This window comes from Phodopus roborovskii, unplaced genomic scaffold (genome assembly GCF_943737965.1).
Source record: "Phodopus roborovskii unplaced genomic scaffold, PHOROB, whole genome shotgun sequence".
Lineage (NCBI taxonomy): Eukaryota > Metazoa > Chordata > Mammalia > Rodentia > Cricetidae > Phodopus > Phodopus roborovskii.
The window spans coordinates 18,538,925-18,554,380 of record NW_026126459.1 but is presented as its reverse complement, the minus strand read 5'-3'; the positions used below and the strand labels follow the sequence as shown (position 1 = coordinate 18,554,380).

The following is a 15,456-nucleotide window of genomic DNA, read 5'->3' as shown; positions in this document are numbered from 1 at the left end:
ACATCATACACACACACACTTATGAATAAATTAAATTTTTAAATATATATCATAGGAATATCAGGTTTGATGGAAATTTGAAAATACTATTTTTCTCATAGTCAATGTAAAATTATTTCTGCGTTATTACTAATAGATTGGTACCTCGTCTTTGAAAAACCATTTCCATTAATAACTCAAGACTTCATCATACAGGCTCACTGGGCATTAAGAGGCTCACACTCTTTTAGGAAATTATTAAATATGAAGATGAAATATGCTTCTCTGTGGCAATTGATTAATGGTCAATATTTTGACCTCAGTAAAAAGTGCAGCAAAACTATTTGCTTATCTCCATCTTAGCCTTAAAGTAGGAAATAATATCATGGCATTCAAAGAGACATTGCAGATTAACACAAATATGTGCTTTTGTATAAAAAGAAAATAGAAACCCATTGTAGTCTTTATCTCTGACCATTTCTTGATTCTTGGGCATTTTTCTTTATTTGTTACTTATTTACTGTATCTTCTTTTGAGACAGGCTCTCTCATAGAACAGGCTGGTCTCCTACTGGCTATGGGAGCATAAGACAACCTGGACCCTCCAGCTCCCATGTCCCAAGTGCTGGGATTACAGGGGCCACCACACCACGACCAGATATTTTATTTTGTTATCACATTAAATAGTGCAAATTAAAATAATAATAATAGTTTCTTGCTGAGTCAAACTTAAACAACTCTACCCTTTGGTGATACACTAACAGCCACACTACCCAAAGCAGATCACATCATAGTTGCAGTTGTTCCCCCAGGTAAGAATTATATTGAAGGTCGAAAGATGCTCTACCAAATCATTAGGCTGCTGGAGAAAGTGCTTACTCAGTATGCGACACCTAATTAAAAATAAATGAGGAGTATAGAGTATTGTCCTCTTTAAGTGCCAGCATGGAACAAAACTGGTGAATATAGACACACAGAGACTTGCTCTCCTCACATTTCTTTTCTAACTCGACTTCCTGCAGAACACAGTTTTAAGGAAACACTTTGCCACTATTGAATTTGTAATATAATCTCTCCAATCTGTGTCAGTGATTTCCTTGTCTGGGCCATAAAACATAAATGCCATCTTTTGGGTACAGTGGCTCAGAACTATTTCTAAGGACATGTTTCTGTACACAGCAGGATCACCTAGTTCATGTTACAGTGTTCAACAGTGCCCCAATCTCAGTGACTTGGTACTTGTTTACACTACATGTTCCACTGTGGTTTTCAGAACGCCTGGGTTCATCCCAAATCCTCTCAGTAAGCTTCCACAGCAGCTTCCTTTCCACTGAAAACTAAATGCATTTACTTAGATGTAACAGATACCACTCTGAGCCACAATTTCATTGTTCAAAGAAACTCATGTGACTTAGAAGAGGCAGGGTGGACAACCCATCTCCCAATTCCTTCTACTAGTCTCTCCCTTAATCATAGAAATGTCTTCCCTTTGGTTAAAAAAAAAAAATAAGCCACGCATTTGAAAATTAGAATCCAAAGGTGCTTCCCATGAAAACAAAGCCAACTGTGTTTCTGGAGAATAAAGATTTAGATGATACCATGAACATCATTTTGCTTTTGTTGTCTGTTCTTTTACTTCAGATAAGACAGGGGAAATGACAGCTGGTAGGCCTTTGGAAAGAAATGGATACACAAAAAAGATTTTCATTCTTAGATCTCTATTCTTTTAAGTTATGAAATGGTCTGGGGAGTGGCTTTGGAAGCCATCTGTGAATATTCCCTTTTGCATCTAATATTTCCAAACACAATCATAATTCAGTCTTTTCTCTGATGTGAGATCCTGAGTGCTGCAGCCACCGTGTTTTGTGGCTAGAAATGAAACCATCTCCTTTAGGGTGGGGGGAGTCCACCTGTCAAAGGAAAGAAAGTAGACAGCCAGACAACTGCAGGTGATAACACTCCAGTGGGTATCTGTGAGTTAAGAAAGTAGAACAGCTGCACAGTGTTTAAGCCTCAGTATCGCTCATTCTGCTTCACAGAACCATACTGCGACTCATGACAGTTTTCCTTACCACACCTCCTGCTCCTGCCTAGAGCTTAAACCAAATTTTTAAATAACTAGAACGAAATCAAAAGGAAACATCATCTTTTGAGTAGATGACATGAAGTATACAAATGTCCGCTTTTATTATTGAGATAAGTTTCTCAAATATCATTTTCCCCCTATTTTATCTCCTATGGCTAAGAGGAAAACCAAATGCCCTTTATTCTTGTTAAGTTACTTTTATGTTGTTAGTATTTGGGAATTTGTATTGGCCTGCCCTTGGAGTCCTGACAGGAGATGCCCTCAGTTGCTCCCACTAAGAGCACCACCTGTGAGTACTCACTATGTCCCCTTTAAAAGGGCCCTGCCCACCTCCCCTCCTTCTCTTTCTTTCTCTCTCTCCCTATGTCTGATCCTCTCCCTATCTAAATATCTCTTTCTCTCTATTGCTCTGCCTCTGTTTCCTCTCTCCCAAAGCTCCTACACCCAGAGGCTGGTCTCCCCCTTTCCTTTCCCCCTTTTATGATCCTTTCCCCCTAATGAAAAAAAAAAAAAACCTCTGCTTGAATCTGTCACATAGTGTCTTTATCTCTCATGCCACTTTTTAAAAAAAATTACAACATATATGACATGTATGAACATAAAGATTTCCTTCCTTCCCACATGATTTCCATGTTCCATTCTTTACATCAGATTGTACTTTTGCAAAATCAAAATACTATTGTCAAGATAACTTAACCACACCAAAATATATAGAATAGAAAAGTACCTTAAAATGGAAATTAAATGTTTCTTCCATTATTTCATGCTCTGTGGTTGGAATAACTACTTTCAAGTTACAGGGAGATATATATTACATATTAATAACTTATATGAACAATAAATGAGTTTGTACTTTAATTTGTTATACATGTAAGATTGTATTTTGGCCAATAACTACAACTAAATTATAACTTTAACTCAATTAACTATTCATTTGATTTATTCACTGGGAGTATGTCATCACATATACTAAAATAATGTCTTTATATAAAAGAGATAGAAAATACATAGATTTGAGTAGAAATTTTCAAGGAAAAGGGATATTAAAATGATTTAGGAAGAACAGGCATGAAAGAACTGTAATTATGTAAAGCAAAATGCTACAATTCACAACCACAGAGAAGCTAGGTGAAAAGGGGGACAATAAGAAGGACACACATGCAGGGCCCCAGGAAGAGAAAATAGTTAAGGTCTCCTGGGTAAACTGGGTAGAAGGGAAGGGATGCAGAACGGGGACATGAGGGATGGAGAAGACCAAGTTGAGGGAAGGATGGAGGGGAAGAGAAATGAAAGAGATATTTTGACAGAGGGAGCCATTATGGGGTTAGGGATAAACCTGGTGCTAGAGAAATTCCCAGAAATCAACAAGGATGACCCCAGCTAACACTCCTAGCAATAGTGGAGAGGATGTCTGAACAGATCTTCCCCTTTAATCAGATTAGTGACTACTCTCAGTGTCATCATAGAACCTACATCCAGTAACTGATGGAAGCAGACACAGTGACCCACAGCCAAGCACTGCACTTGAGTTCTGTTGAAGAGAGGATGGAAGGATCATATGAACAAGGCAGGTCAAGAGCATGATGGGAAAAACCACAGTATAGCTGACATGAACTAATAGGAGCTCATGAACTATGGATGACAGCTGAGGAACCTGCATGGAACCAAACTAGGCCCTCTGAATGTGGGTCACTGTTAAGTGGCTTGATCTGTTGGAAGTGCCCCTGTTAGTGGGGCCAAGACTATCTCTGGTGCATGAACTTGTTTTCAGAGCCCATTCCTTATATTGGGATGCCTTGCTCAGACAAAATAGAGAAGGCAGGGGCCTGGTCCTGCCTCAACTTGGTATGACAGACTTTGTTGACTCCCAAAAAAAGCCTTACCCCTTCGACTCTCTGAGGAGTGGATACAGGGTGGCAAGTGGGAGGGTGATGTAAAAGGGAAGGAAGGAGGAACTGGGGTTAGTATGTAAACTGAAAAAAAAATGTTTTCAAGAAAAATAATATAATGAAAAAGAATACCTGTGGAGGGGTTGGGGAGTAGCTTAAATGATAAAGTGTTTGCTGTGCAACTGAAAAGACCTCCATGAGAGCAGAGCTTGGAGATGCAATTCTGTAATTCCACTCCGGGGAGACAAGAGCAGAAGGAGCCCCAGGCTTTGCTGGGCAGTCTAGCTGAACTGTTGAGCTGTGGGTTCAGTAAGATTTATTGTCTGGAAGAATTCAGTTAGAAGGGAAAAGTGATAGGAAGAGGACTTTAGGGATCAGGCTTGAGGTTGGATTAGATCAAAACATTGTATGTACAAAAAAATTGTTCATATAATAGAATTCTTTTAAAAGAATAGGTGAAGACATATTGAAGAAGATACACAATATTAACTCTGGCCTCCACAAACAAACACACACATGTACATACAAGCCCCTCATGTGTGCATGCTTTCCCCACCCATGCACAAACATATAAAACCAAATCAAAATAAAATAAAGAAAGAGTAGCTAGCAACAGTGATGACATGGGCATTAGACCTCTGCATGCAAGGGAACCTTAAAACACTCGGCCCTGATACCTGGCCCAAGTGAATTGACTTGGATCAGCAGACTCTGTATATACACAGGAAATGAATATTGTTTTAATAGAGGCAGTACACCAACACAGTTGATTATTACAGTCTGTCTCCTTCCAAATGATCACACTTAAAACATTGTGGAGAATTAGATATGATAGAAAGTTTCCCATACCCTCACATTCTTATGCAGCACAATTTGCTGAAGGAAAGTGAAAGATGCTTACTTGGAAAGAGGCACATCAGTTCTTAGACATGGTCACTGGTAATGACTAATGGCCTCAGAGACCTATGCCTGTGACAACTGCACCCAGTCTCAAGGGATGTCAGGACCAAATGAGCAAATGTACAGAATACCAAGTCCATGCTGCAGCTTGTGATCTGAGAACCCTGAATAAGTACTTGCTGCATTGTTACACATATTCAGACAAGCTATATAAGGAGCTTACATTTAAAAAATAAAATCTATGCTTGCCCCGTGAAGTCAAAGTGTGAACAAGCAGCTACAGACTCAAATTCTTCTCATATTCTTGCTGAGAACTGATTCAAATGCCACATATCATTAGCAACATTTAACAACAGTGCTACATTGCAAATGACCACAATGAGTACTTCTTTTCTCTCAGGTCATAATTACCACTGTTTTTATAGCATTCATATTTTTAAAAGGTAAATTGGAACTAACATCTAAGAATAAATAGATATCCATTATTTCATTTCTAATAGCAGACTTAATAAGAAGTCTCTGTGTTATTATTTGAGAGCTGGTAGTTCAAAGAAAGTCCAACTGCACATTAGTATATGTAACTTTACATAGATGAAAGCAAACTACTATGGTGAGTACTAACCCACAGCCAAAATAAAAAATGAAATGGTTTGCTCTTTAATTGATTTGATGTTGCTGAGGCTGGAAAAGGATATCATGGAAAGAAGAATCCTAGGAACAAGATACAATGTGTGGACAGGCTCCTTCCAGGAGGGCTTTGCATCCTTAGACTGAAGTTGCATCCTGGAAAACTGCCTGGGTGATTTGTGCCTTAGGGAGACATTTTTATACATCACATTTCCCTGATGAAAACGACAGCCTGGTTTTGCTGAGTCAAAAAACTTGCTTGCTTCAGGTCAAGCTGTATATCACTTTTTATTCTTATAAATGAGCTCATGAACAATAAACAAGCTAATAAATCTGTAAGATATGATAATGATTTCAGCAGGGTACCAGAGCCTTCCTAAATAGAATTCTGTACAGCTAATGAAAATCTCACCCAAGTGAGGTGCTTTAGTGAATGGGGCAGAATATAAATAAATAAATAAATAAATAAATAAATAAATAAATAAATAAATAAATAAATAAGGCAATTTCCTACCAGAATAAGATGATCCTAACATTGCCTTTCTTCCAGAAGGCTCTCGCTGATTTCCCCCAGTCAGGATAGGGCTTGTCCTGAAGCATCATATCAGTGACCTGAAGAGGAGCAGAATTGGCTTAGCATTTGAGGAAATCTAAAATTCCAATTTCAAGGTAAGCCTAAAATTTACATCTACTGAGAATAGAATATGCACATATTTAACATCAGAATACACCAGAAGATACAAATTAGAAGCATATGCTTTGTTCAATTCAAAAAGTAAGAGTGCATTTAACTTTACATACTGAGTGAGCATATTTAAAATTACTCAGTAATAGAAGGACTGAGGCTGTAAATATTGATTAAGATGACATAGGATTTTTCTATTGCACTATGTTTCATTAAAACTATTAACATATACTATCTGTCTAAAACAGTGGGGCCCATCTCTGCACTGTCCACAGGTATACAGTGTTCTTCAGTTATATAAACCCCCTCCCCTCTCACTTGAAAACCTTTTATAGAACGATTAGTAATGTCTCTTTAGTCTTTGTTTCTAAATTGTAAGATTAAAAACAGAACCTCGAAATGCCAAACACAAATGATTTTACCTAAATCCTAATTCAAGTCTTTTCCTCTCCTTTTTCAATTCCAATGTCTGTGGCTTTTCTGATTCACCTCACACTCCCCATGAAGTGGTAAATAAATAATAAATCAGCAAAATTTCACGCGTTCCCTGCCATGAATCTGGGACAGCACTTACTTCCCCCAGTTTACAGTGTATGTATTCCCATGAGCCAGAGCTCATTCATCTACAACTCTGCATCTTCCAATACCGTCCTTCCTCTTTCTGCCTTGCCTGTCTGCTGGGGCCCAGGTACAGCTGTGCTCCTCTGTGCAGCCTCCACTGTTCACTCAAATACAGACAGCTCACATTTCCTCACTCTTCCTCCCATGAAACACCACATTCTGTTCCCTGTTTTCACACTTCCCTTTTCTTTCTACTAGCCTTTAATGTCCGTGACAGTAAATGTTTATCTTTGCATTGTTTCTCATGTCTAAGGATCTGCCACATAGCAGTCCAAATTGTTCATACAGGAAAAAAAAATGGCAAAATGAATTAGTAAATGTTTATATTTAAAGTTGCATTAACAAAGTAAATTGATCATTAGTCATATCACATTTTACAGCTTTCTGTAAATGTTCAGTGCATCAATAATAGCCTATAGGTGTGGGAAACAATTTTTCTAACAAAAGGAAAATATTGTTTTTGTACGCACACATATCTATGCATATATAACTTCTTTTTCCAGGAAACTTATACTCTATCAAACAGACATCATTTAATTAGTTTTGATTTTGATTGATAATGCTCAAATTCAAACACACACCTTCAGTAATGTAGAAGGATACAAGATTAACTAAAAAAAAAAAAAATCAGTAGCCCTCCTATATACAGATGACAAATGGACTGAGAAGGAAATCAGATAAACATTACCCTTCACAATAGCCAAAAATAACATAAAATATCTTAGGGCAACTCTAACCAAACAAACGAAACACCTGTATGACAAGAACCTCAAGTCTTTAAAGAAAGAAATTAAAGAAGATACCAGAAAATTGAATAATCTCCCATGCTTGTGTATAGGTATGATCAACATAGTAAAAATGACAATCCTACCAAAAGTAATTTACAGATTCAATGCACTCCCCATCAAAATCCCAGCATAATTCTTCACAGACCTTGAAAGAACAATACTCAACTTCATATGGAAAAACAAAAAACCCAAGATAACCAAAACAATCCTGTACAATAAAGGATCATCTGGGGACATGACCATCCCTGACTTCAAGTTCTACTATAGAACAATAGTAATGAAAGCAGCTTGTGTTGACATAAAAACAGGGAGGTGGACCAATAGTTTGAACTGAAGATCCCAATATCAACCCACACATCTATGAACACCTAATTTTTGACAAAGAAGCTAAAAGTAGAAGATGAAAAAAGAAAGCACATTCAACAAATGGTACTCTTATAAGTAGCTGTCAACATGTAGAAGAATGCAAATTAATCCATATCTATCCCCATGCACAAAACTCAAATCCAAATAGATCAAAGATCTCAATATAAATTCATTCACACTGAATCTTATATAGAAGAAAAAGTGGGGAATACATATGAATTCATAGGCACAGGAGACCACTACCTAAATAAAACACCAGTAGCACAGACACTGAGAGCAACAATTAATAAATGGGACCTCCTGAAACCAAGAAGCTTCTGTTAAGCAAATAATATGGTCAACAAAACAAAACAGCTCCCTACAAAATGGGAAAATATTTTCACCAACCCCACATCTGAGAGAGGGCTGATCTCCAAATTATACAAAGAACTCAAGAAACTAGACATCAAAATACCAAATAATCCAATTAAAAATGGGGTACAGATCTTAACAGAGAATTGTCAATAGAACAATCTCAAATGATGGAGATATACTTTAAAAAATGCTCAGCATCCTTAGTCATCGGGGAAATGCAAATCAAAACCACTCTGAGATTCTGTCTTGAACCTATCAGATGAAAAAGATCAAAAACACCAATGGCAGCTATGCTGGAGAGGATGTGGAGAAAGGAGAACACTCCTCCATTGCTGGTGGGAGTGCAAACATGTATAGCCACTGTGGAAATCAGTATGGTGGTTTCTCAGAAAATTAGGAATCAATCTATGTCAAGCGGTGTTGTAACACCGCTGTCAGACAACTACCCAAAGGAGGCACATTCACACCACAAGAACATTTGCTCAACTATGTTTATAGCAACATGATTCATAATAGCCAGATCTTGGAATCTAGATGTTCCTCAACTGAAAATGGATAAAGAAAATGTGGTATATTTACACAATGGAGTACTACTTAGGGGGGGAAATAATGACATCCCAGAATTCACAGGCAAATGGACAGAACTAGAAAAAAACAAACAAACAAAACAAACAAACAAACAAACAAAAAACATCCTGAGTAGGGTAACCCAAAACCCGAAAGACAAATTGTAGTATGGACTCACTCATAAGTGGATAGCAGACATAAAGCAAAAGATACACAGCCTACAATTCATAACCCCAGAGAAACTAGAACCTTTTTCCAGAAACAGATACAGAAATCCACAACTAACCAATCGGCCAAGATCCTGGAATACAATCAAAGTGAATGAGGAGCGATAATATAAACAAAGGAGTCAAGACCATGATAGGAAAACCCACAGAATTAGCTGACCCAAGTTAGTGAGAGATCACTGACTCCAGTGAAACAAATGGGGAACCTGCCTAAGACTGAACTAGACTCCCTTAATACAGGTTACAATGGAGTGACTGGGACAATATATGAGGCCACTGGCAATGGGTGCAAGATTTCCATTCTATATGGAGAGAATCCTTGCTCAGTCTAGACATAGAGGTGTGGGGGGTGGAGAGGTGCCTTGGTCCTGCCTCAACTAGATGATGGGACAGACGTAGTAGATTTCTTGGGAAACTTTACCCTCTCCCAGGAACAGATGGAAGGTGGGGGGGGGGGGTAAGTGGGGATAGTGGGAGAAGAGGAAGGAGGAGGAACTGGGATTAGAGTTTAAAAAAAATGAATCAATAAAAAATTAAAAAAAAAATACTCCTGTGCTATCAGCTTTGGTTAGACAAGCTCCTTTGTGCAGTGTCCAGAGGCAACTCCATAGACTCATAATAAAAGTGATGATAATAAGATGTACAGCTACAAACGGGACACTTATATCACCCCCTCCAAGACTCGGGGATCAGGGCAGAACAGGGAGTGAAAAGAATTGAAGAACTGTGGGAAAGTCTCAGTTTGTCAAACTTTCATGTTGTGGAGGCAACTAATAATGATAGTTCAAAATGGACAGATACATATTTTATTTGCTTTTATTTGTTTATGTGTGTGCACATGTGCAGGCATTTGTGCATGTGAGCAGTTATGTAGATGTGTGTGTGTCACAGAGGATAAAACAGATATCAGATTAACTAAAGCCAGAGTTAAAGGCAGTTGTGAGCCACTCGACTCAGGTACTGGGAGCCCCTGGAAGAAGTAGTCAGTGCTCCTAACCACCAAACCATCTTTCAAACCCGTGCTACTTTTAAAAGGGAGCTAGTACCTTGATTATTTTATCATCTGTTGGTTTTGTGTTGACCATTCCCAATTATAAATTTTTATTTTCTCACAAACGGTGACGACAAAAGATTATGTTTCCTTCAAAAGAGATTCAAGGTATTTATTGACGTGATCAAAGGGAAAAGATGAAAAGGCATGAGTCAGGTGAATTGTGCTGTCACAAAAAAAGCAGGCAAAATAAAGGAATTGAAATCCCATATATTCAGACACACAATCTCAGATGAGAACCTCCTTAAGAAAGCACTGTGATGACAATTTCACCCATTTTCCCTTCATAACCCTTTTAGTGAACAAGTCTTGTGTCGAATATTTTAACAAAACAGCAAGGTTTTATTTCATGTTTGACCAAATTAAAAAAAAAAATAAATAACATTTCATTACTTCTTTTTAGCAGAAGGTTTCTTGTTCTTAGGGGGAGTATACACAATAATAAATATTTTCATCTAACAAAATGATTACTGGGTATATTTTATTCCATTTTCATTTTTTCTCCAGGGTAATATCTGAGGACTACTTACTATATATGTCTTAGAGAAGAGTCATCTGCAGCTAGATGACCAATTATGCAGCTGGTTTTATAAATATCACACCTGAAGATAAAGCATTTTCTCAGTAAATGGTAAGAGGAGGGATAAGAAACAATCTCTTAGATGCTGTACAGCTGCTCTGTTTTTTTTTAAGCCCAGTTCCTACTCTTTATTTAAGATATATCATCTGATCGATGAGAGGTCACTTACAGCTAAATTGGCAGTTGCTGGGACAATCATTAAAGGGATGCATTCAATAAGGAAAAAAATCCAATTACCTTTCTACATTAGAGAAATCAAATTTATTTCTGGTGTTGGTCAAGGGCAGTCTTTATTGGAAAAGATGCAGTAATGGGAGAGAGGAGGGGATATGAAGAGGGCTGTGTGTTGTAAACTGTACGTTACCGTGTGTATATAAACATGATTCATGACTGTGTGTGGTATAAATGTAGTGTGTAACTGTTGATGATTTTCTCACAGACAGCAGAATGTGAAATTTCAGGTCTGTTTTTCTAAGCTGGGAGAAATGTGTTTAACTGTTTGGGTCTCATAACCCTCCTCTTCACTTCCCTATCAACAATGTCTCAGGACAGGACACACAATCTCATCATTTGGCACTTACGGAATTTTGTCACTGGTCTCCCTCATGGGAACACAGGCTACTTTAGGACAGTCTGGGTCAGAAAAGAAAACATAATGAGGCTTAAACATCAGCAAATGGTTGTAGCAGCAATCTGTCTTGTATAAATGGAAGTGACATCTTTGATAAGATGCCCTAGTAATGACATCAGAGAAACATTGGTGATGCCATTCATGTATCACATTTGCTGTGGAACTCAGTGGGGTATAAGCTGTCGGGTATAGTTTTCTTACTAATTTTCATGCCAACTTCAAACTTTCCACTTTAATCCCATAGAGAGAAAAGAGTTGGTGAGGTGAGATGATAGAGCTGGGGCACACACATTGTGTAGTTACACACACCAGCTGCCAGCCTTGGTTCTAATCTGACCTTCTGCATGGCACAGCCCTTTCTCCCTTTGAGCTCAATTCCTTGTTGATCATCTATGAGTACACAAGGTATTAGTGGAATTCACAGTCCTGCCCTCCCTCAGCATCTTCAAGACCATCTCATGTATTATATTATCCATTTCGCTTTCTCATTCTTTGTACATTTTACATCTCTATTTTATTTATCACCCTTAAATTACATCATCTTCCCTTAGCTCTACAAGGTGAAAGATGAAAACTATTATTCTGTCTCATATGTCATCTTCGTGTTGTCATGGTTTAGGAATTTTCTATATTCTGCATTCTTTCACATTGGCCCACAACAAGTTTCCAGTCTTTTATCCCTAGTCAGCTTGCAGTGGCTGAACCACTTAGAGAACTAAGTACTTCTATACAAACAATTTGCCCACAACCAACCTGTTTGCCTTCCTTCTCTCCACTTTTTGCTGTTACTGTTTTCATTTGTATTAGTATGGTTTTTTTTTTTTTTTTTTTTTTTTTTTTTTTTTGAGACAGAGTTTCACTATGCAGCTCCTAGTCTGGCCTGGAATATTAATTTGCCATGTAGCCCAGATTGGTCTCAACTGCATGATCCTCCTGCCTCATCCTTACAGGTATGTTCAATTTCATTAGGCTAAAAGGAAAACTAGACCACAGTATTGCCTTTAGGAATGGGAGACATCAATGGCTTTACTGTTCTGTCATTGTTGAGGTACAAACTGGTAATACTGTTTTCATCTTTTCTGGTAAATCATGTGTGTTGCTTGTTTGCTCAACTGTTTTCTTTTGTATTTTGAGTGTAAAGTTGTTTTTCAAGGTGCATTAACAGCTGCTGTGCTCTGCTAGGTCTTCGGGGATCATATTTGTGATATTTACTTTCCTTCCTTGTTATTTTCTCCAAACCCTTAGGGAAACAACCACAAACAGGCTGGCTTTTTCTGTCTTTGGTGTCTTTTCTCTTCAGTTTTCTGTATTGTTCACTCAACCAAGATCGACACTGTGTATTTGGCAGGATATGATAAAGAACAATAGAAATCAAATTTGTCCTTTGATATCCTACTATGCTCTATTCCCAACTTTCTCTATTTGAATCCCCAACTGTGTGGGGGAGTGTGTGAGTGTGAGTGGGTGTGGGTATGGGTGGGTGTGAATGTGGGGAGTGTGGGTATGTGATGAGGGGAAGTCCCATTAGAGGACAACTCTATTATGAGGATTCTGTTTTTGTTTTGTCCATTTCTGTATGTTCTGGCAACTGAGCTCAGGTCATGATATTAGGCTGGAAAGTGCTTTACCCACTAAGCTATCTTGCCAGCCCCAGTGTTTCCTCTCTAACTTTTTTCCTGAGTTTGCCATCTACTGATTGGTCTCCCATCTCTCCTATCTCTGGAGTCTTGAACAACTGTGTGTGCGTTGCATTTATTTATTTATTTATTTATTTATTTATTTATTTTTGATACTGCAAGTAATTGCGCGATTTAGGATTAATATCTCTTTAAATCTTGTTTGTTTTTGTTTTTAAGTTGACAAATACTCTACTTATTTGAAACTTGACTATACATGACCCTATCTTCCATTAGTCACATATTTAAAGGTAACTATAATACACTTACATATGCCTTATTTGTGATACTGTTAGGTGCCATCTCTGGGAAGGAGAGTGTAGGTGTAGGTTATAGCAAACTCTGGTCTCTGACACTGTAAGTATTCCATCTGTGCATCCCTGTGTTGGTGACTTTGTTTTATTGGCTTTTCTGCATCATTATAGCACAGTATTGTTTTCTTAAGGGTAAAACTTAGGTTATGTTATATGAAACTTAAATTTCTTAGAATCCAGGGAAATTCTGCACTCTACAGAACAATGTAAGGAGGTTTGTTTTGTTGTTGTTGTTGCTTTGTTTTATTTGGATTATTTGTTTTGCTGCCATCCCTAACTTCATCTCATTCACAAAGACACACATATGTGATTAGCCTTACTCAGCTGCATCTACAGCTGAGACAAAGAAAGACCCAATGCCTAAGCAGAAAGGATTGTGGGTATTCATTGAGAAATATCAGCTGAGCACACAATTAAGTAAATGGAAACCATGGATGGAAGTCTCCCACATAGCTGATACTATGAATGAATTACTACAAGAAATAACTGAAAAATCCCTTGCAAACATCTACTGGTGACATTAAACATGGTATGCTTTCTCCAGCTTTTCAGAAACACAGCCAGGATTTCACAAGGCATGAATATTAATGTGCTTGCTTATTATCTCCAATGATAGCCTAGACTGCCTTTGTGATGTATTGCACCTTATTGCTGAATCCCCACTGATTTACAATGAGTCTCGGACTGTTTTATTATTAAGTAAAGAAATTGGGTATATCTCAGAATATTGAATCATTTGGAGAAAGACACCTGAATTATTGGGAAACAGAAATAAACACAATCAGAAAAAAAAAAGACCCTTCCTATGCAAGTTCTGCAGTTTTGCAAATAAATATGATACAGCCCAGTATACAATTTACTTCATACCACAGTGAGTTATAATTTATTATAAATAGGGCAAAAGAGAATGATTACTGTTTACTGAGCAAGAAGCTGCACACAGAAACGTTTCCTCCATCCTTTAGCATGCTGTTCCTCATGGCTGGCTATACTGTAAAACAACAATAGCCCAGCATTGCATAGTTGGGCATTTATTCTCTTCACTGTTGGCTAAAAGAATGGGTTAGGTTTCTGTAGGTACGCCTCTCTGTTTTGTTAACATAGATACCAGATTATTAGAATATTGATACAAATATATATTCCATAACATAATGGTTTTTTAACTATATATTTAGGTGGAGAAACCGCAGGAAGAAAAATAATTACTATTTCAGATATGCCATTAAAATAACCAATATCCACAAAGAAGCCTTTAGCCACAGGAGAACAAAATATTTTAAAGTAATAATTAATCTCATGTTAAAGCACTCTAAATTGTTTTCTAAATGTGATGCCCAAAGTATCTGTCCAACGGCAGGAACTGAGGAGTTGTCATAGTCTGAGGCTCAGAATCCTGTCACTCTCTTCTTAATCAACCCACGTCAGGACAGTAGAGTCAGACATTATGAAGAATGGTGACAGTGTTGTGGCTAAACATTAAAATGTGTGCTGATTTGTGTCTGCAAGGCTGATGTGTAGTGATGACACTAGGGACAGTATTTGAGCAACCTCACCACAAGCAGAAAATAATTACCAGAAAGTGGCTGTAAATAGGAACTGAATTCATAAACGTTTAGTGTCTAAAAATGAAGTCAATTATTTTGCTCTCAAATAAGGAAATACTGGATTTAGGGAAACTCTACACAGAACTAGTGAAAGTAACTTAGGAAAATGTGTTATTTTCTGCGAATTTGCTAATACACCGGGTATATGTGCAAGGCATTCATGAAGATTACCTAACATTATATGTAAGTATATATTACAGCGACAAATTGAAATGGAGAGAAAGCATGCTTCTAGCCTTTACCACAAGAATATGATGAAACAAAAGGACCCTTTATGTCCCTTCCCACAATTTTCACCCTGCCTGAACCCAAAACATCACTATTCCGAATAGTGTGTTAATCATTTTAGCTTCTTTTCACCCACTGTGGTTTTGCTCTAAGCAGCTGTCCTCGCAAGCAAAAGCGTAATAAAGTGCATTGCTCACTTACAGAAATTACATTCACATTTAAGTAAAAGTAATACCCAATCCCTTGTATCTTGTATGCTATTATTTGTCATTTCACAGATTCTC

General features: G+C 37.6%; 1 protein-coding gene across 2 annotated transcripts in view; it reads right to left on the bottom strand.

Moving 5' to 3' along the window:
- The window catches only part of Tmem117 (transmembrane protein 117), a 435,767-nt gene that overhangs the window by 135,243 nt on the left and 285,068 nt on the right, over positions 1 to 15,456 (bottom strand). For both annotated transcript variants that reach the window (XM_051189733.1, XM_051189734.1), the window contains exon 5: positions 5,995 to 6,092. In XM_051189733.1, the coding sequence (XP_051045690.1) occupies positions 5,995 to 6,092 (98 nt within the window). The remainder of the gene's footprint in view (positions 1 to 5,994; positions 6,093 to 15,456) is intronic.